Consider the following 22,811-nt stretch of genomic DNA (forward strand, 5'->3'; position numbering starts at 1 on the left):
TTATTGGTTTTTAAAGTTTATTTTAACTGTTGCAAATTAGGGGTCACTGCAATTGAAGAATGGCCCCGTTGATGGATTTTGTTTTGAATCAGGACATTGGTTGTCATTTAGTAGCCTTAGTTTACATCACAACTCAATAAAACCACACTAATATGGACAAAGACACCTTCAGAAAGGAAATTAATTTTTTTTGTGTGTCAAAACTTTAAATGTGCCTGCGTATGCAAAATGGGTATTAAATGTTTTAAACATGTAAGACATTTATAGACAACGTTGCGTGAGCGTGTGCTTAATACCCTGTTTATGTTGTTTAGATTAATATTTGTTGCTAGGAAGGATTAAGTTGTTTACTGTTTTTTTTTTTTTCTATTTTCATTCAGATTTATAGGCTATTTTATGCTAACACTAATTTTAGATGTATAATAAACCTGATAAGAAACATAAAACTATGGCTGGTAATAAAAATAATAATTGTGATTAATCTTATGATTTCTGACCAGCATTTAGACAGCAGAATGAACCCGTAATAATGTCAAACTCTGTACTTTTAACTTTTGTTTTATTTAATATTATTATTAAACATTTTAAAACTATTTTTCCATGAACTTTTCTACAAAGCACAAGCTTGCATTCCCCTGGGGATTGTTAACTTTGTCAACTTTTAAGAGACATATTTACATATAACATATATGGACTAAAGTTTTGATTTCATGTGGTCTTTAAATTGGAGAAGGGACACAGTTACATTGACGATTCTCAGAAGGTGTACTGTGTCCCTCAGTGGTGTGTGTGTCTGTACTCCTCCACTTTGCTGAGACTCAGGATTGCTCTTCCACTCTTACTGTATGTGAAATCACCTCATGCATCATCATGTGCTCCTGTTCATGGTTCTCATCATCCATTCCCCTCTGTTATGATTTCAGAGCATGTCACCTCTAATGCCAGTGATAGTGAGAGTAGTTACCGTAAGTTCTTCTTCCATTGTGTCCTTCATCCGTCGGCCTCGTCTGCTTTTCTTTCACATTTAACACTGTTCTTCTCTCTCTCTTCCTCTCTGCTGTGAGTTAACGTGTATGGGAGATCCAATTTAATAATACAATATAAAAATAAATATATCGCCGAGCAGTGTTATTCTGGACTTCTCAAGAGAGCCCACCCCCTTCACCAGAGCAGCACTGCAGTGAGGCAGGCTGGGTAATGTTCCACAAGCCACACAGATACAATACCAAAATCAATCAGGGAGCCCTCCGCCAGTCTCCATAGCAACTGTGCACCCCCATCCCTACCCAGCCCTTGCCCTCTCTCTGTCAGAGACAGTCAGAGTCACAGTGTTATATCAAAGCCACTCTGAAGATATTACACACCGCTGTGATCAGCACTGCAGACTGTGCATTACCAGCTACTGCATGATACCAGACACTTTGAGGCACGATTATATGCGTCACAGCATCATAATGGGATCGCCAATGAAATTGTGGCAAATTTAATGGATGCAAACATAAATAATAAAAAATTGATGCAAGCAAGGGCCCACTCTAAAAATTTTACTCAGCCACTGGTTCAGAGTTGTACGTAGCTTCATCAATATTTCCACTTGTTCTGCTATATCGCCGTTCAAAAGCTTTGAGATTTTTTTCTTTCTTTTTTGAAAGAAATGAATTCCTTTATTTAGTAAGGATGTATTAAATTATGTAATAGTTAATTACATTTAATTGTAAAGACATTTATAATGTTACAAAAGTGATCTATTTCAAATAAATGCTGTTCTTTTGATCTTTCTATTTATCAAAAATCCTGGATGGAAAATCACAGTTTCACAGCGTGTGACACTGAAGACTGGAGTAATGATGCTGAAAATTCAGCTTTGACATCACAGGAGTAAATACATTTTTGTCAAATGAATTATAAAAGAAACATTTATTTTAAATTGTAATAATATTTCACAATATTACAGTTTTTACTGTATTTGTGATCAAATAAATGCAGCCTTGGTGAGCATAAGAGACTTATTTCAAACACATTTTAAAAACTCAAACTTTTGAACAGCAGTGCAAGTAAATAAATACATATATTTAATTTTGTAGCAATTTATTTTATGCTGATATGGTTTAGTAAATGTTAAGTTTTCATTTCTTCAGCATTTATGTAGTTGGCAATGATATGGAAATTGTATCGCTACAGTGCAGTGCAATGAAGCTCCATCACAGCAATTCATTCATAAATAATTGTTTTGCTGGAAAATGATGTCATACAATGCAGGACCTGCACTGACCAGTTGTAATAGTATAATCAGTATTTGATTGTATCAGCACAACCCTGCAGTACAAAAGCTTGTCCTGTAAAATCAAGTCTTCATTGAAGCTGTACTTTGTGTGATTTCCTTAAGTATTCTTCGTGATCTTTCATACATGTGAATAACTAACAAAAACAGCCAGTTTATTCTGCACTAACTCACAGTCTTTCACATTGCTTTCTTGTGGGGAGGGAATAAATGCATAATATTTTATATATACAGTATGATGCAATAAACAGCACTAGCATGGCACATGCCCTTACAAATTCTAAGGACAATGTTCATTCATTTACAGCACGTTTCTGCCTCTAACTCATAGTGCACAGGCAGGCCTGCTGAGATCCACAGAAAGAGCTGCACTTTAATCATTATGACAGTCTCACACCAACCATGACGGAGGACTCCATTGCCTTAACAGTGTTCATTTGTGTGGCGTAGAGGACCTCTAGCGGCCTCGAGTGGATCTCGCATAGCTTTTGTTGCAATTTCACACATTCAATAATAGACTGGTGCAGGTATGACGTCAGAACCCAGTTCGCCGCTGGTTCCTTCGAAATTTTCCTATGTGGTTTTATAATGGCCTTTTTTCACTTTATGAGCAAAATGAAGCCTGTGGTAAAAATAACTTGACGATACTTTGACGTTTGTTCTACAACTTGCACTGCACACACTCACACCTCAAGCAGTCTTATCTAGTTACTTAATAAAAACTTGTGTTTTCAAAAATGAACATAACTGCTTCAAAATTCACCTTTTTGCTCTGGGCGTGTGTACTTTATATTGTAGAACAAAACGTCCAAGTATATTCAAGTCATGTTTTCCACAGTTTAATCGAAAAACCCCATTATAAAACCCCATAGGAAAATCTTGAAGGAACCAGCGGCGAATTAGTCTTTGGGTTCTGACGTCATTCCTGCACCACTCTATAATGCATGAGCAGAAAACATTGCATTGATTTTAGTGTCTTAATATGCTTGGCTGGATTTGTTTGTCTAAAAATGATACCGTAAACCAAATGATGAATTGTACGGAGATATTTTTTCTAAGTTTAACTGTGTGTATGTGTGTGTATTTCTCAGGTGGTCAAGAGGAATATGTGCTCTCTTATGAGCCAGTCTGTCAGCAGGAAGGTAAAATGCTTATGATTCTCTGTAACATCAATATTAACCCATGAGATTTAACATCAACAATTATTATTAGGAAAATGTAATTGATTTCACGAATGGTGTTTCCACAGTGAACTACGCACGGCCAGTGATAATCTTGGGTCCGATGAAAGACAGAGTAAACGATGACCTGATATCGGAGTTCCCTGACAAATTCGGTTCCTGTGTTCCCCGTAAGTCTCTGTGCACCGTGTGTATGAGCTGATGAGATAATATGATGAGGGACACATCGTAACAGTGTCTGCAGTGGATATTACAGGATGGTTTGCAGGCTTGTCAGATGAGAAAATCAGTTTTGACTACATTGACATCTTTTTTTTTTTTAAATACAATTCTACTAGTAAGTAATGTTAATTATTATTCCCTGTGAGGTTATTAATCTAGGGAATGTCTGTGATTTAATTAATTTCCCTTCAAAATGGAGTGGACTCTGACAATTCATGGTGCGGTTTGATTAAAACGGGCATTAAGAATACAGAAATATGGCACTATTTGAAGGGACAGCCATTTGTAATGCTGTCTGTCACCATAGTGGACGTTATCGAGTGCACTCATTCAATCCCACAATGCACCGCAATAACGAGCGTCTCACCAGAAGATGGCACTCACAGCTGAATCATCCATCCATCCATTTCCCAAATCGCTGATCCAATGTGGATACAGCGTAATATCATATCATTTGATGGATTATTAAATTGTTTAATTAAGGTTTATACATGATAGTTTCCACAACAGAGTTAAATATAATCATTTTCATTACTACTGGAGCTTTCTTGCTAAGTGTCAAATGATTTTGAATCAGCAAGCACAAACTACACAAAAGTGGCAGCCCTTCTGGCGCACTCAGTGTCCGAATTCTCTTACTCGTTTTCATTCACTCCTTAAAGGCTGGGACACACCAAGCCGAAGGTCGGCCGTCGGGCCGTTTTTGAGCGTCAGTCAGCCGAGTTTTTTTGCTGTGTTCTTCACCATTGGTTCTAGTCGGACGGCATCAGGGTTTTTTGGGCCGATTCAGCATGTTGAATCAGCGTCAGGCCGTCAGAGAGAGAGAGAACTTTGATTGGCTGTTCAGCTTATTGAACGAATCCATGCACAAGAATAAAAGCGAAAGTGATGAAAGCGAGCAAAGAAGTTAAGAGGGTACAGACAGAGGGCTGTTATAATTTTACATCATCTTACCCAAGCAAAATATTTTCATAATAACATGAGCCGACTGGAATGAAGAAAGTGATTGATATTTAAAATGGTAAGCAAGCACTGCTTTGTTTACGGTTTGCAGACCTAGTTTCAGTTTCCCTTTTTTGAATGATGAAAATACCTGCTGATGTAGGCAGATATTAACTTACATGCGGAACGCACATGCTAGTTTACAGTTGCCTTTAGTCCTTTTGGTGAGTTCAAGTGCAGCTTTTTGCCCGAGACGCAGCGGGCGAGAGGCGACAACACAGTCAGCTTTAGTCGCCGCTAGTTTTTTTTTTATAAAATCTTATCAGGTAGAAATTGTGACTAAAACATATTTGTACTGATCCTTTTCCTAATTCTTATAGAATACAACTCAAAGGCCTTCGGATATTGTTGCACAGCATAAACTGGGTGGCTGTGTTCTGAGACCCACAATAATAATGATAATAATGTAGCTTGTGCTCCTCTCTGTCTCAGATACAACGAGACCGAAGCGAGATTACGAGGTGGACGGGAGAGACTACCACTTTGTCGTGTCCAGAGAGCAGATGGAGAGAGATATACAGGAGCACAAGTTCATCGAGGCGGGCCAGTACAACAGCCACCTGTATGGAACCAGTGTGCAGTCTGTCAAAGAGGTGGCGGAAAAGGTGAGGTCATTACCAACACCAAGTCTACTGTACATACATTACATTTACCAGGCAACAGAAAACCGTATTTGAATGTCATTAGTCAATGTTTCAGGGTTTCCGCGGAGTCATAAAAAGTCATAAAATGTCTTAAATTTAATAAGAATTTTAGGCCATAAAAAGTCATAAAAACGTCCGGATTTTCCATACAAGGTCATAAATTTCATTTAGCCACGTCATAAATTGATATGCTCGTTCATTCGTTGGTTCTACCATTGCCTTTTCCCCCTGAAAATGCGCTGGCGGCATAATGTTAAATGCACAGGTTAAATGCGCCAAAAGCGGAACGCTCATTTGAAACGCGCGCCACACGGACCATTTACCCGCTCGGCTCAAAGTCCAAACGGCAGCGCAGCGCGAGCTCAATAGAACTGATGCGTTTACTCTGATCGGTCTCAGTCACAAGATCCAGTGAGAAGCGCTTGAATTCAGCGAAGAACACACTGTCTCAGTGATTTAAACCAGTTTAAAGGCAGATGAAACAGCTCTGACCAACAGGAGAAACTGTGCACAACGATACAGCCAGAAGGCTTTCAGTCTAGAATCTCCCATCATTTACCATGGATTTACTGTAACGTTAGCCTAGTAATATTAACTGCACCATGTGGGATATACATATTGAATTTTATTATATTATTAGTGCTGATAATGTATTAAAGGACTAATGGAATATTTACAGTATTTAATAATGTATTTAGGCTACTGTTTTTCATACATTTCCTGAAGATACGTGCCATCAAAGTTAGGCAACACAAACCTGTTTCAAGACTTGACCCCTATTAGCACATGCAGAAACTAAGTAATTATTTTCCCAATAAAGATATTTATTTTGTTAAGGACAAATGTTTGAATGTCCTACCTCAGATTTGTGAAATGTTCACCTGTTTTAGCAAGTGTTTGTCATTATATTTTCTGACAATAAAGAGTAAAGTTAGTTTAAAACCACAATTAACGCTCTGGTTTCTACAACTTTCACTTAGAAGCAACAGTCTGCCTTTAAACTTGAAAGAAATAAAGATTTGACATTTATCGTGATAATTATCGATATTGACCAATATAAAACAATTATCGTGATTGGCCATATTGCCCAGCCCTAACTGAAATCTCCCGGTCTATCACAATGGGAAAGTGTACATTTAACGAGCCATGGCTCAATGATGGTGTGTTTAGTAGTTGGCTCAAGCCCATTGCAAATACTCAGTATCAAGCATATTGCACACTGGGTAAGAAGGCGTTGGAGCTGTCTTTAGGCATTTAAATAATACATCTTGTTACTTTCAATGAAAGTCAATTAAAAAAAAAAACTTTTGAAAAGAATTTTAATTAATTTTTCATAATTCGTGTAGGTCATAAATTTCAATCATAATGGTCATAAAAAGGTCTTAAAAAGTCTTAAATTTGACTGACCAAACCCTGCAGAAACCCTGTGTTTACATATGATGTTATTTAGGAATTGGAGCTTAGCATTATTTCTGGAGAAATAAGCACAATATGCACGATACACCTGCTCAATTGCTGACAACACAGGAGTCTAATGCTTAACATGCATCCTTAATGCTAACCAGATGAAAACACTGTGTGTGATACTCTCTTCAGGGCAAACACTGCATTCTAGATGTATCAGGCAACGCCATCAAGAGGCTGCAAGTGGCTGTGCTTTACCCCATCGCCATTTTCATCAAACCAAAATCAGTGGAGAACATCATGTGAGTGAAAGACAAGAAATCAAGCTAGTATTTACAAAGAATGCCATGCCATCAATGACTAATACATTACTATGTTGCTGATGGAAAGGGTGGGATGTCTATTCTCTACCCTATTTTCCATTGTGTCATATGTTGTAAACTGTTCCCAGTCAAAGGCATTGGGGCGCCGTCAAATCTATTTATTTCTCAAACCTTTTTTAATGTTGGATCACTCACTAACCCACAAGCAACGCAATACATCAGTGTGTAATTAGAGGGCAATGCTGTTTGCTCTGTCCTCAGGGAGATGAATAAAAGACTGACGGAGGAACAAGGCAGGAAGACATACGACAGAGCCATGAAGCTGGAACAGGAGTTCATGGAGCACTTCACAGGTCTGTCTCTCATACAGGCGTCAAGACTACAGCCTACCACAACTCACATTTCTGATATTACAATACATTATATATGTAGCAATGGCAAGGTCATTGGTTTGATTCCCAGGGAACCAGGGCCCTTGAACCAGTTCAAGAAATGAAAACAAAAACTGGAAACGAACGAAATTTTAACAAGAACATAAACAAAAACGAAATCAAGTTTAATCATTCTAAACAGAAACGCTAGTTTGAAATTACCTGTAACCGGTTAACTTAATAATGTTATTTTATCATTCTATTTAATATTTTAATTTGGCAGTCAACCAGTCATGAATTAAAATATTACGACCAATGCAACGTTGTCAAAATGTGACTTTGACACATCCAACGTGAGTGAATTGTCGAGCCATCGTTGGTAAGTCGCCATGGCAATACGCTGGCATTAGCTTCTGGATCTCAGGAGTTTTTCCAAGGATGTGCCACCAACTGTTAAAGCATTACATTTAAGTGAAAATTAATGGCAGGTTATATCCACTGTGGCGTGTTTTGAAACCTGCAAAAATTGCAGGTTAGTGTAGAACCTCTACTTTTTAGGAAATTAAAAAACAAACATACAAACCAATGAAACCATGTTGTTTAAGTTAGTATTGTGACATTATCTATGTTCAGACACTTGCATTATATTGTTAACATTTTATGAAAATCAAGCTCAAGTGGAGTTGCAAGGTTTTTCCTCAGAGAATGTCGGAGATCTGTGTTTTGTCCTTTTATTAGAACGGCCACATTTGGCCAAAATCTTGTGTTATAAAAGATGAAGGGCTATGCATTGGCTGTGTTGGCTATGGGATTTCCCGATAACTTTGTCTCTTAGCGCGCTACGAAGACTCTTAAGGTATAACTTTACTAAAGGTACTTTACTGAAGTTGGTTAAGATATACCTTCTTACGCGAGACGTTGCCAGCCGCTGTCCGTGGCGGTGGTGCTGAAATGGTTGATATCAATTCACTCATGCAGGGACTGCTTCACTGCGTTATGTGAGAAAGCGGTGTTCTTTATGAAAGAAGCACTTCAGAAATAGTTGAAATTGCATTTATTAGGGATATTATAAAAAATAATCCAAACCATAATAGCCTATAATAACCTAGCCTACATATTTTAAAATTGTATCATATATTTCCACCACAATAATGGCTCATTTTAAATGTTCTTTCTTCCTCTTTCTCCTTTTTGTTCGCTGAGGTGGAGCTGTGATGAAATATTGTTCTTGTAAATACTTTCCAGCATTTCTGTAATAAAAGTGTACATCGTAAGTACGGTGCTCGAAAGTGATAAAAAATTATTTAAACAGTGAATTTTGAAGTGATCTCTTCTTGGAAACTTAGAGATGTGGATTCGGACGGCAATTAAATCACCACACGAGCTTGGTGTTCGTCAAGTCAAGTCAATTTTATTTATATAGTGCTTTTCACAATACAGATTGTATCAAAGCAGCTTCACAGTATTAAATTAAAATAATACAACAAGGTTTGTTTCTAGTGAGATTTATTGATTGATAAAATTAAATTAAATATTCCCAAAATATCCCCAACTGAGCAAGCCAAAGGCAACAGTGGCAAGGAACCGAAAAAACTCCATCAGGTGACCTAATGGAGAAAGAAAAAAAAACCTTGGGAGAACCCAGGCTCAGTCGGGGGCCAGTTCTCCTCTGGCGTTTATGAACTAGAGGCCGGATTGTAGTTTAAACTGTAAGATTAAGAATATTATATGAATGCCTGGCTGAAGAGATGCGTCTTTAATCTAGTTTAAAACTGGGAGAGCGAGTCTGAGCAACGAACAGTATCAGGAAGGCTATTCCAGAGTTTTGGAGCTAAATGTGAAAATGCTCTCCCTCCTTTGGTGGATCTGGATATCCTAGGTATGACCAAAAGCCTCGATTTAGTGATCTTAAAGAGCGCGATGGATTATAGGGAGATAGAAGATCCGTTAAATAGACTGGAGCTAAGCCGTTTAGGGCTTTATATGTCAGTAGCAATACCTTTAATACGGAACTTTATAGGTAACCAATGTAGTGATGTTAAAATCGGTGTTATATGATCATATTTTCTTGATCTAGTAAGAACTCTAGCGGCGGCATTTTGGACTAACTGTAGCTTGTTTATTGAGGATGCAGGACAACCAGCTAATAAAGCATTACAGTAATCTAGTCTCGAGGTCATGAATGCATGAACTAACTTTTCTGCGTCAGAAACTGATAGCATATTACGTAGCTTAGCAATGTTTCTAAGGTGGAAAAAGGCTGTTCTTGTAACATATGAAAAATGATTTTCAAAAGACAGGTTGCAATCTAGTATAACACCCAGGTCTTTTACTGTAGAGGATAAAGTAACAGGACATCCTACTATGTTAAAGTTGTATTGTGAGAGGTTTTGTAGGCGGTTTTTTGAACCGATAAGTAGTACCTCTGTCTTTCCAGCTCTGTCAAAAAACAGTAGGTAATTTGGCCGGGGATTTTTACCTGGGTGGTGGGAGAAAAACACTGACGTCGTGGATTTGGACGGCAATAAAATTACCGACTAACCTACTTTCCCTGTAAATGTTGAAAATACCGTACGACCCCATGAGAAACGATTACCGTCCAAATAGGGCTGAACTGGCAGTACGCTTTCACGGGCCTTTGGCACAACTATTCGCTGTATCGTTTGAGCAAACTCCCCACCTCAATCATTCCTGACTCCTTAGCCTTTACTGACTAATGCTTTGCCAGCTGATGTACCTTTGGATAATATAATTAAAAAGCTAACAACAATCAGTGTAATGACAACTTTATTCTTTGCATGAAAACACACAGAATAATATTCGTATAGACTGAGATGTAAAGAAGCTTTTTGAAGTGGTGGCCACTAGTGGAGTGAACTGTCTACAGTGATGAGGTGAAGCTAAGAGTGGTCCAGACCAACCTTCCGAACGTATGACTTACAGAAGGTATACTTAACTAAGAAACGTTTCGAGAAACACGTATTAACGAAAAGGTACAGCTTAAGAACAACGTAGCGTTAAGAAGGTTTCGGGAAATCCAGCCCAGAAGAAGCCAAGACAGTCTCTCATAGTATAAAGTTCTGTTCAAGCTCTTGTATTTAGTATAGACAAAAAAAGTAAAAAAAAAATTATATATATATATTATTAACCAGTATGTATTTTTTCTAATCAAAACATTTTCGTAACGGTAATGTTACAGAAGGAACGCATGAACAGAAACGTTAGAGTACGGATTCTGCTCGGAGTGAACAGATTTTGTTTTTTTTAAAGCCCTGTAGGGAACATACACACGGATAAAATGTCATTTGCTTTGGATCAACTTGTCTGCGAAATGCATAAATGTAAATGCACATGTAGTCACAAATCCAGAGACCTGTGGATTATGCATAATAACAAGAACACTGCTCACAGCAGGCTATGAATTTGGTTGCAGCGGGGCTTCAAAAGAGATGAATTTAGAAATGTTATTTCTAAAAGAGCATTTTACCATCAGTTACTGTTATCACAGCTTACAGGCGGTCGCAGTTACAGTAGCTCAGGACATTAAAGAGAGCTTTTACCCGTGATCACCCGCAAGAACATGCCATGAGGACTGCAGATGTGAAACGGCTCATGTCTCAGTTGTTGAATTTGTTCACGCAAATATTTACACATTTTAAGAAATGTGCTGAAAGAAGCAGTTGAAAGTGAGAGGATGATTATATCATTCAATTATACAACTTTGTGGTTTTGTGTTGACAAATTAATCTACAAAAAAAGCGTTTTGTGAAGTTGCATTTTAAGTGCACTTGTTTCAGGGGCATGTGACTCTTCTGCTCTCTGAATTCATCCCTTTTAAAGCACCACTGCTAAAATGTAAGACTAACTAACTAAATAAAATCACTAATTGACTCATTGGATGACTGTTCCACCATTCCAGCTGTTGTCAGATTAAACTGTATGCATGAGTTTATCTACGCTGTCACCTCACTGTGATTGTCTCTGCATTGCAGCGATCGTTCAGGGCGACACCTTGGAAGAGATCTACGATCAAGTCAAGCAGATCATCGAGGAACAGTCTGGGCCATACATATGGGTACAGTCCAAGGAGAAACTATGAGCGCCTTCAGGAGATTATCGTCCCCTTCTCTCTGCCTGATTTATTTATTGATTCTCTCATTTTTTTGTTGTTCTTTTTTTTTTGATAATCTCAAGTCGGGCTTCTCCAACCGACAGCGTTCACTCAACAGATTAATTCCTTAATCCAACATACTTGGATCTCTGTTCAGTCCTACATCTGCACCTCCTGACTTTCAAGAGAAGGTGATCTGTCCTCCTCAGATCTCCTCAGATCTCCTCTGCTTCCACGCTTACAGAGAGCAAAAGCTACGCCAGAGCGGCATCTGTTTACCAGGGGTTTGGAGACGGGACAGTTCCTTAATGTTTAAGGGAGGTTACTTTGTAAGGACAAAGACAGCGATCTGGATTTTCCGACACGCGTCTCTTTTCGTTTGACCCGTTCGTTTCTGTGTTGTTTTTGTGTAAATGGTAACATGGAGCCAGAGTCTCAGGCATCAGATTCATTCGAATGGTGAGAGAAACACAATAAGGCAAAAGTTTGCACGTTGTAGCTTTTAAGACCAGGTGTTTCTTCGGCCCTTCTTTCTCGTTGTCTGTTCCGCACATTGATCGTCATTGATTTACTTCTTTTTCTCCCTCGACTGTTGTATTGGCATGCTTGTTGTTCTCCTCATTCTAATCGTCTGCGTTTCAGAGCCGTTGTGTTTAGTTGATGTCCCGCCACCGTTAGAATGCCGGAGTCTACAATCAGTGTCTTACACAGAGTACATGTTTTCAACTCTTTGATTTACATTTAGGAAAGTCCGCCATTTGTAAGGAACTGATATTTTTAAGAGGCAATAAAATGCCAGCGCATATGTGGAAGAAATTTATTGTACAATGAGATCTTAACAGATATTTAACCCTCCATAAACTGCCTATTTTGTTATAATAAAAGTCTATATTGAGCTTTACTTAAGCACTATTATGATGGGAGTTATTTTCTTGACATTGTAAAATGTATATTAGAGCAAGATATTTAACAAAAGAAATAGTATGAATATATTTTTTTCCCCTTTTTCTGTTACCACCCTTTATTTTCCCAAACTGAAATGAATGACAAGATGCAGGGCAGCGAGGAGAGCGCAGAGAAAACAGAGCCGAGACGATTATTGACACAATATTTGAGGCTAGTTCTGTTTCTTCCTCCTCTCTGCCCACCATTTCAACATCATCATCATCATCATCATCATCAGCTGGAAGAAGAAGGCTCTGTCCGTTCCCCCTCTCAGCTGGAAGAAGAGCTTCACAGAGACTCCTCCTTTTTTTTCCTTTTCTAAACCCGTCCCGGAGAAGGGGTCCCGTCTGCTCTTCCTCCGACATGATTGTTTTCTATACTAAGACTGCTTGTTCTACCACCTCAACACCTCTGCTTTTTAGGGACATTTTGGGACTGGATAAAAAAAAAAGAAACATGTAAATAACCTACTGATCTGATTCATTCCATTGATCACAACGAACAAGAGAATGGTTAATTCAAGAACAATAAAACAAAATCTTTCTCGTACAGCACAGTGCTGGTGTGAGTCTTCCTTCAGATGGAGTGCTGGAGTGTATTTACATCTGCAAGGACGTAAACATCAATACACTTCTGAAAGATGTCACAGTAGTGATTATGGTAATGCAAGGCCATGTATGGCACATTAAAGGGATAGTTCCGTTTGGTATGATTTATTCGCCCTCATGCTTTTTCAGACCTCTATTATTTTATTTCTTCTGTGGTCCATACAATGGAAGTCTGTGGTCATCAAAATGGTTACCAACATTTGATGGAAATGAGGGTTCGTAAATGATGAACACATTGTCAACTATTTTACAATTTCTGCGAAATGCTAGCTGATTCGTATAAAGTCTTACAATATCATTGGCAGGTTTTCATATGATCAGCTTACTCCCCACTGGCGGTCAGGTTTAGGGGTGGACCTTCTTAAAATCATGTTTTCATTCAAATCATATCATCACCTCATAAAAGTTATGTTTTCTCTTGAGATTGGGTTTGTAAGTTCACTGTCCCTTTAAGTGTTGAAGCAGTGGCACAGGGACTGATGTGGAGCTGCTGAGATTCAGTAAACAGCAGTACGATTGTAATTAACAAACATCTGGAAGAACAGTGAAACGTTCCAGTGCTTCATAAAGTATCTGCACTATTGGAAAGTTGCTTGTCCAGTTTGTGAAGCGGAAGCTTTTCAGACATTAGCTTCTAAAGATAAGTGCGCCTGGTTTCACCCCACTGATAGAGCCTATTTGTGTGACATTACACACAGTTAGACTTCTAACAAGCGCTTGTTGACTTCATGTATTATGGAAAGCCACCGCTGCCTCAGAGTAAAAGTCGAAACGGAAAATGTGAGTTTCAATTAAAATGGCCACATTTGTGTCAAAGTGTATTTTTTCTGATAAATTCATGACAAATATCCCTTTATTCTATAAAACCATTAATTGTTTGTACATTTAAATAATGAATATTAATCTATGTTTTATCTTAAACCCCCAAAATGTCAGGTTGTGCAACTGTCCGAACAAATAAACAGCCTAAGAAAACTATTTAAAATGGTGTCTTAATAAAAAAAAAATCAAACTAAATACAATGGCATTATTTTAGGTTTGAAGCATTTCAAATTAACAATTTGTATTATTATCAGTAGTTTTAAAGCTTGAGATCATTGAAAAACCTTTGTCCGTGAATTTGTATATATACAAATTATATACAATATATTGTCAAATGTCAGGGTGGCACAACTGCAAACATGGCTCTTTTATTATGAATTGACAAGGTAATAACAGAAAACATGATAATGCATCATCCAGATCCTTGTGGCAGAGTGTAAAGGTTTGTAGATCTCTCTCAAATACTGGTAAAAACTGCTTATTTCAAGTATGGGTTGGCTGATACAGTTTCCATGTCAGGTATTACAACTACAGTATACACAATTATTTGGTTGTACAGCCTGACAGAAAAAGTCAAAAATTGAATTTAAACACTTTGAAATGTTATTTAACAACTGAAACTTGTTTAAACACATTGTTCGTGACTCAAAAATATGCAATACAACCGTTTTGAAAGAAGCGTCATTTGTCATCGTGTAACCTTTGACGAAGTGTCAAATGTGCTACATAATCTACCTTGATTTTACATTTTTGAAATTGAGCTCCTGCGCTTGTTCAGGTCCTCATGAAACTCAATAAATCACTGTAGCTTTGAACTGTCTTTATTTAATAATCTGGCAACACATTTTGTTTCAATAACGTGACAACGAATCCCAAACACTCATTTCAACCATTTATTTCTCAAACAACATGGCACTCCCGGTCATATACAAGCAATCTTTACAGTGCTATTAATTTAAATAAGTCTATTAAGGGCCACAGAACTCCAGTCTGAGTCTTTAAATGACGCCGTCCTCATATTCACAAGTGGCACAGAATATGAGTTCTCTGTTCACTCATTCAACGCTTCATCAGTCACTTTTTGTCTTTTATCCGTCGGTTGGCGTCCTTCATTCCCTCTTTCACCTCCTTCACAAACGTCTCCCGCAGTCTTGAAGCTCTCCGACCCAACTCTCCCACATCCCTGGGAATCTGTGAGGTCTCCTCGCGTATCTGGCGATAAGTATGGGATGTGAGCAGCTTGTTCGAGGCGTTTTTCCCGGCGATCTGAGCTTTAGTGATGGCGAAGACCGTGATCTGCGCCGCGCGTCTGATGGCTCGAGACTCCGCGAGCTTCTCCACCACCTGAGCGTTATTTATCAAGGCATGAAAGATCCGCCCCAGCACCATTGTGAACCTGTTACAGATATATACATTAGGTTTTAATGACATTAACCACGTTCACGTTTAAAACAAGTTTAGTTTAACTATTATTTCGTTATGTAAACAGTAAATTACCTTCAAAGGTCCCCAATCGAGTTCTCTGCACTCCACTGAGCGGGTCTTTTTCACTAGGATTTGCATCACCGTAAGGGTTTACACGACACAGCGCCTCGACAGGCGTGGAGAGTAATGCATTTTACACAGACAATCATGTAATTTGCTTAAGTTCAATTTAACAAGTGTTTATAAACGTGTCCAACCAGGTTATTGTGTTATATTTACAATGTTTTAATAGTTTCCCTGAAACCTCACGATTTCCTTAGATATAACGGCAATACTACTACAGGGCAAAGAATAATCTGTATAGTCGTAGGATTTTTTTTTTTTTTTTCATTTCTATTACCAATTTTAATACAATTATTGTAAATACCAAGCAGATACATAGGCTGTATCCGAAATCACTTGTTGTAGCTAAACGTGAGCTGTTAGCTTTATGTGGTAGCTTTATGTAGCATGCTGTATGTAGGCTACAAGATAAGATAAAGCAGTTTGTAAAAACATTTTAAGCAGGTAGTCTAGCAGTTTTCTGCCATCAAGTAATAGGCTTTTCATTTTGTACTCATTTAGTACAAATAACTTTTCACAGTACACACAGCTTTACAGAAAGACAGACAGCTATTGTACAGTAATTTAATTGTATATGTAATTAAGCTAACTTAAAAAAACACCAAGAACAAGAAATGTTTAATTTCACAATCTATAGCTTCGGTTACATACTACTATATGAAACATAAGTTAAAAGGTCGTTATAACGTAGTTCAAATGACTTGTATAATAAAGTGATTTTGTCTGATTTGTAACCAGGCACTAAAGTGATTAGCCATAAAACATGCTTTGATCCAATGGAATTGCTTGGGTCCTAAACTGGGACTCATCTCTTAACCACACCTGCGAGATTCTGAAGTGTGCATACGATGAACACTTTACTATCCCATAAGGCCATGGGAGATGATTTGTTTTTTTTTTAAATGCTTTATTTGAACATTTAGTTTACACTATGGTACAACAAAATTTGAAAATCACAAAAGTTAAGAATAACACCAATAGAGAGAGTAAAAAACTAAATAAAAACATGAACAACCAGTACCATAGCTCAAAGTAAAAACAGACAGTCTAAACTATAATAACTAGCTTCCGACAGACAGCCGTACGCATCGATTTACGGTGGAAGACTAATAAAGCCACTTGTCCACCAGCGTCTCGATTTCTGATGCGACGCCAAAGCCCATTCATTTTCTATGGAACTACGTCAGGCAGCAAAAACGCCCCCGCAAAGCATGATGGGTCGCGTCGCGTCGATTTGGTCAACAGCGGCGCTGCAAAAAAGTATCTCGGTGGATACTTTATGCAAATGACGTATCACTCATACTGATAACAGTTTAGCCTGCAAGGCGGGAACTTCCAGGTTATAAAATCTCACGAATGTAGAGGGGGAGGCCCAGCCTGCCACCATACAAATGTCGTGAATAGAAACCCCGCTGGACCAAGCCCACGATGAGGCCATGCCTCTAGTGGAGTGGGCTCTAATGCCCATAGGACACAGCAGATGTTTGGACGCATAAGCTGCTGCGATAGCGTCCACTATCCATCAGAACAGGCTATGTTTCGAGGCAGCGAGACCTTCACCAAACGAAACAAGGAGCTGCTCAGAACGCCTGAAGGCGGCGGAGCGTGTGATGTAAGCTCTCAGCGCCCTGACGGGGGATAGGAGGTTATCACTGTCCTCGCTATCAGATGCTGGCAGAGCCGATGATCTGCGCCCTAAAGGGAGTGCCAATCGCCATGGGGACGTAACCGTGTCTCGGTTTGAGGATGACTTTAGAGTCATTTGGTCCAAACTCGAGGCATGTGGGGCTAACGGATAGCGCGTGTAGATCCCCCACACGTTTTACTGATGACAGAGCTATCAGAAAAATGGTTTTGAGCGAGAGGTATTTCAGATCCACGGATTCTAACGGCTCAAAGGGAAAAGCTTTCAGGGCCTCTAGGACCAAAGAAAGATCCCGCATAGGAACCGAAGGTGGCCGCGGGGGGTTCATCCTCCTGGCTCCTCTAAGGAAGTGGATGATGAGCTCGTTCCTTCCTATCGCACGGCTGCGCGTCGTCTCCGCGAACGCTGCAATAGCCGCGACATACACTTTAAGCGTGGAAGGGGACCTGCCCTTGTCCAACAGCTCTTGCAGGAAGGAGAACACCCACGAAACCCCACACGTGCGTGGATCCAGGCTCTTAGTAGCGCACCATTTGGAGAACACTGACCATTTAGAAGCGTAGAGTCTTCTCGTAGAAGGAGCTCTAGACTGCGTGTTCTGACTGATCGTGTTCATGACCCCTTCTGGCAGATCAGCGGGTATCCGTTGATTATCCTCGCATGCAGAGACCAGCGCTCTGGATGGGGATGCCAAATTGATCCCCCGGCTTGAGAGAGAAGATCTCTCCTCACCGGGATCGGCCATGGGGCTACGTGCGACAGCCTCACCAGTTCTGGGAACTAGGTTTGGTTCTCCCATCGCGGGGCTATGAGGAGCACTGAGTGGCGCGTTTCCCTGATCTTCTTGATTACCTGTGGTAGCAGTGAGATCGGAGGGAAAGCATACAGCGGGCGGCTGGGCCAGGTTTGGGCCAGCGAGTCCTCGCTCTTCGAGAGGAATCTCGGGCAATGAGCGTTGTCTTTTGACGCAAAAAGGTCGACTTCCGCTCTGCCAATGGACATGTTGTCCGAACGGACTAGAACATGGTGGCCCCGTATGTGTGGGAGGAAACGTTTGAGCGCATTCTCAACCGCTATCATCTCCAACAGTTTATATGGAGGCATTTCTCCTGGTCTGACCACAGGCCAAAGACCGGTCTGCCCTCGAAAAGAGCGCCCCAACCTAAGTTGGAGGCATCCGTTGAGATAACTTTTCGGTGCGAGATGGCTCCCATTGTCACTCCCCGCTGGTACCAGTCGGCCGCTAACCAGGGTCTCAGTGCTGAAAACGCAGCTCTGAGTCACTCTGATTCGTATACCGCCGGACGCCCAGGCTCGGTGAGGCACTCGAGCGTTCAACCAGCGTTGCAGCGGGTGCATACGCAGTAGACCCAGCTGAAGTACTGCTGCAGCTAATAACATACAGCCCAGCATCCTCTGAAATGTTAGAGGTACGGCACTGCCCATCTGGAAAGACGCGGCCAGGCGTAGACCACGGCGCGCGCGCTGTGTCAACAGCTGGGCCGTCATTGCCACAGAGTCCAGTTCTAAACCCAGAAAAGAGGCTGACTGACTGGGCAGTAATGAGCTCTTGGTCCAGTAGACTGTGAGACCCAGGCTTTCCAGATGGCTGAGAAGCACTGTCCTGTGAGATATAAGTTCCATCTCTGACTGCGCTAAAATCAGCCAGTCGTCCAAATAGTTCAAAATCCGCATACCCTGACTTCTCAGGGGAGCGAGAGCTGCGTCCATGCACTTTGGGAATGTACTGGGTGCTAAAGACAGGCCGAACTGGAGGACGGTGTACTGATACCTGACCATTGAGGGCGAATCTCAAGAATGGCCTGTGACGGGGTATAATCTGGATCTGAAAGAATGCGTCTTTCAGACCGAGAGAAATAAACCAGTCCCTCGGGCGAATTTGCGCGAGGATTTGTCTGGTCGTGAGCATTTTGAACGGTCGCCTCATGAGAGCTTTGTTCAAATATCTCAGATCTAAGATAGGTCTGAGAGCTCCGTCCTTTTTGGGCACGAGGAAGTAACGGCTGTAAAAGCCTGACTCGCTCAGAGAAGGATGTACCGGTTCTAATGCCCCCTTGCACAGCAGATTTGCTATTTCTGCACGAAGTAGGTGTGCTACTTCCAAATTCACTATCGTCCCGGTCCGTGCTCGAAAGCACGGGGGGCCGCGAGCGAACTGTAGTAATAGCCCTGCTTACAGTATTCAGCACCCATTCTGACACGCCCGGAATCGCTTCCCATGCTTTTGCATGTATAGCTAGGGGTAGAATGGCCTCTGGGTTCCGATCACCGCACTGCGTGGGGTCGAGAGCCTGTATCAGAGGTAACGGTGCGGCGCACGCGCTCTCGATGCCTGAATACGGCGTCTCGCTGACAGCGATAGCTGGCCAGTTTACACTCAATGACTCGATCACTTTGGACGGAGAACATTCTGTGGTGAGAAAAGCGGGACGCATGAGCGGCGCTGGGGATACAGTGTTTATCAGTAAGTGTGAGCGCTCGTGTGCGGGCACAGGGCTTACGTTCACAACACGGCCGGTGTGTGGTATTAAGGTTCCGTCCCCTGGGATAAAAGTGTAGCAGAGCGGGCAGTGAATAGGTGTGGGCACTGTTTAAAGTAATGACACAGGGGGAGTAAATGACACAGGGGGAACCGTGCTTGTGTGTAGGGGTGAACGCTGGGAAGCGGGCACATTTTCTACACTCAAGACACCATCGGCGCGAGCCGGATAACCAGAATTGTACTCTTATGAGATTTCTCTGGGGTGCCATAAAGACGGTGTTTGGGTGCAGGCGAGCGGGTTGTACAACGCGCTCGTTGGCTGCAAAATACACATGTGCAGTCGCCTTTTTAAGGGGACTGACAGAGCGAAATGCTTTGAAGGCTCATATTGTTTAGACGCTCATAAATACTCAAGCACCATCCTGTGAGTGGGAGGGTGCGAGAGGCGGGTTCGCTTTCTGTATGTAAGAAAGCTGGCCGCGAGCTCGGAGAAGCGAACAGCATAATTTTTATCTTCCGCCAGAGCCAGGATTTGAACACGGGTCTCTGGCGCGAAAGCCTAAGATTCTGCCACTGAGCCACAGGGGGAACACACATAGGCCTTCGGTTAGCGCGTGCATATAAGAGAGCGTCATGTTTTGTGTCGCGTTCGTTTGCAGGCGTGCGTGTATTATAACAGGCTAGTTTACTGCAATATTAGTATTTCCAGACGCCTGAACTTAGAGGGGACTGAGAAATGTGTGAGAATTGGAGGTTGGTCCGGCCTCAGCGGGACTAAAACACTCTCTTTTCCTCCTTTCGCTGGTGAGTGAGGCACGCGGGGTGCTGAACATTGCTCGTGACCGTCCGCTCTGACATCCCTTGAGAATGGCGCAGTTTGCGCAGCTCGGACAAAGCTCGGACATCTTCCCGCTCTCTCTCCGAGAGCGGGAAGATGGGTTGTAATAGGCGAATAGCCAGAGAGCGTCATCATGTCTTGTGACGGCGTTAGTTTGCAGGCGTGCATGTATTATAACAGGCTCGTTTACTGCAATATTGGTATTTCCAGTCGCCTGAGCTTAAGAGGGGACTGAGAAATATGTGAGAACTGGAGGTTGGTCCGGCTTCGGCGTAAAGGAAGCTAGCCCGTGACCGTCCGCTTTCTGACATCCCTTGTAAGCAGCGCCGTTTGCGAGGCTCGAACAGAGGGGGAGCGGGAGGAAGCTAGCTCAGACCATCCGCTTCTGCCATCCCTTGTGAACGGCGCAGTTTGCGCGGCTCAAACAGAGGGAGAGAGAGAGCGGGGAGAGAGGTGCGAGGCATTTGAAACAACGCCTCATAGGAAATTTCTCTTTTAGACAGAATGTGTGTCGCAGCGGCGAACACACACAGCAGAAAAAGGATATGACGCTGGAAAGCGTAGCATGCACGGCAGGCTGAAGGCGGCGAAGACGACCGGCTTCTCCAGGCACTGTCCTACGCTTGCTGGTCGCTGAATTCAACGGCGGCGGCTTCTCTCAAGAGTCCAGCGATGCGTAGAGCTTCGCTGAAGTGATGAAAATCAGATTTCCAGCCTGTGAGCCCTTCCTTTATACACGCTAGCCACACCCATTCTGGCGGGCTGTGACGCGTGAAGGGTGCGAAGTGCCCTCATTGGGCGTGACGTCACGCAGGGCTCACCGATAGGCTGCTGCAGTTGCCGCAGGTCAGCCAATGAGCACGCTTATACAGCCTGCTATGGTCTGCTGGCTGCCACACTGCGTTGACAATAAATACAAAATTAAAGGTCCCGTATTATGCCCCTTTTCACAAGATGTAAAATAAGTCTCTGATGTCCCCAGAGTGTATATGTGAAGTTTCAGCTCAAAATACCCAACAGATCATTTTTTACAGCATGTTTAAATTGTCATTTTTTGGGGCTCAGAAAACCGCGCTGTTTTAGTGTGTGCCCTTTAAATGCAAATAAGCTGCTGCTGCATGGCACAGGGGGCGGAGCTTCATGAGCTCGCGCTCAGTCTCTCAGGACAATTTCATCTCACTGAATGATGATAATATCAGCTCTCAGTAACGGTGTTCAGTTCGAGTCGGACACTAATGCCTACAGAGTCAGAGTGCTGTATAGAGATGAAACAGGTATAGTTTAGTAGTTTAATTACGGTTATTATAACGTATTTGTCATCTGCTTGTATGTATCCATTATTTATTAATAGCCTACAAGTCTGCTGTCTGAATGATGATCAAACATATACTGATGAGTTTAATAAAGTTTATTGTACATCACACAAAAGATGAAGCGTCAGTTTTACTTCAGAAAATCACCGTAAGAGCTGAGTAAACACAGTAAGTTATTAGAAGTGCGCAAGTACATAAACAAATTTCGGTAGAGTTGAGGGAGCATTCCTGTGGGCGGAGGTTAGTCAAAAATCGGTTTTAATGACGTCATTAAAGAAGGAAGTAGAGGGATGTAGTCCAAACGGGCCGTTCGATGTAGTCAACTTCTGTTAAATAAAATATCTCGCTTGGCATTGAACTTTGAGCTTTATAATTTTACAGATATTATTTATACTCTAACAACAACATTACACACACATAACATGTTCTAGTTGTTTTGAACTTTACACATGCATTGAGTGAACTGATGAGTATTACTCATCATAGCCTATCTATGTGCTTTTGGGCCTGTTAAATATGCGGTGGAATATGTTTGTGTGATGTGTTAATAAATGTGTTTTTAAGATCCAGGATCATTTTTGATAAATTAGGGATGGGTCACATTACCTGAAAAGAAATTTGTCTGGAGTGCATGATCTCAAAATGTTTATTGGTTATTGCAAATAACACATATCAACTGTATTCAAAATGAAATATTAAAGTCGGACCTTAAAGTTAACTAAAGTAATAAAAAGAAATAAACATCTAGGTACTGTATCTAAATGACACGTTTAACAAAAAGTGTCCCACCTTACCTGCATTCAATCTACTAAAAGGGGATTTTAACATCGATGCCATAGAAGAATCATTCCCTCAGAAATTTTTACTTCCGCCTTCAAAGACAATTAAATAACAGTCCAATTGCATGTGTAATATAGGCTTGGTACATCAGAGTCTGTAGAAATGGTTTCTTGAAAAAGAAGAACTGTCAGCTATTCACTTATGTGAGATGAATATCTGCTATAAGAAGTGGTGTCAAGCATGAACGTCAAGTGGAATTGTACACTAAGA

At 41.1% G+C, this 22,811-nt stretch overlaps 2 protein-coding genes across 42 annotated transcripts in view; one reads left to right on the forward strand and one right to left on the reverse strand.

Annotated features, from left to right (window-relative positions):
- The window catches only part of dlg1b (discs large MAGUK scaffold protein 1b), a 133,017-nt gene extending 118,425 nt beyond the window's left edge, over positions 1–14,592 (forward strand). For 31 of the 41 annotated variants that reach the window (XM_079877324.1, XM_079877327.1, XM_079877298.1 and 28 more), the window contains 7 exons: positions 924–965; positions 3,373–3,423; positions 3,531–3,632; positions 5,119–5,291; positions 6,927–7,036; positions 7,319–7,410; positions 11,421–12,440. In XM_079877324.1, coding sequence (XP_079733450.1) covers positions 924–965; positions 3,373–3,423; positions 3,531–3,632; positions 5,119–5,291; positions 6,927–7,036; positions 7,319–7,410; positions 11,421–11,527 — 677 coding nt within the window. In that variant the 3' untranslated portion in view covers positions 11,528–12,440. Of the gene's footprint in view, positions 1–923; positions 966–3,372; positions 3,424–3,530; positions 3,633–5,118; positions 5,292–6,926; positions 7,037–7,318; positions 7,411–11,420 lie in introns of all 41 variants that reach the window. The other 10 variants (XM_079877318.1, XM_079877319.1, XM_079877322.1 and 7 more) reach the window with 2 other exon arrangements.
- A 201-nt stretch (positions 14,593–14,793) lies between these two features.
- Positions 14,794–15,492, reverse strand: LOC307162192 (protein NCBP2AS2-like). Its single transcript, XM_079877371.1, has 2 exons — positions 15,412–15,492; positions 14,794–15,310 (listed from the first exon to the last, which is right to left on the reverse strand). Exon 2 carries the CDS (start codon positions 15,301–15,303, stop codon positions 14,989–14,991), a length of 315 nt encoding a protein of 104 aa, XP_079733497.1. The 5' UTR covers positions 15,304–15,310; positions 15,412–15,492; the 3' UTR covers positions 14,794–14,988.
- Positions 15,493–22,811: the final 7,319 nt, after the last annotated feature.

The sequence above is a fragment of the Squalius cephalus genome (genome assembly GCF_949319135.1).
Source record: "Squalius cephalus genome assembly, chromosome: 7".
Taxonomy (NCBI): Eukaryota; Metazoa; Chordata; class Actinopteri; order Cypriniformes; family Leuciscidae; genus Squalius; species Squalius cephalus.

Coding starts and splice junctions, on each gene's coding strand:
- LOC307162192 (XM_079877371.1), bottom strand. CDS start 15,303: ATGGTGCTGGGGCGGATCTTTCATGCCTTGATAAATAACGCTCAGGTG.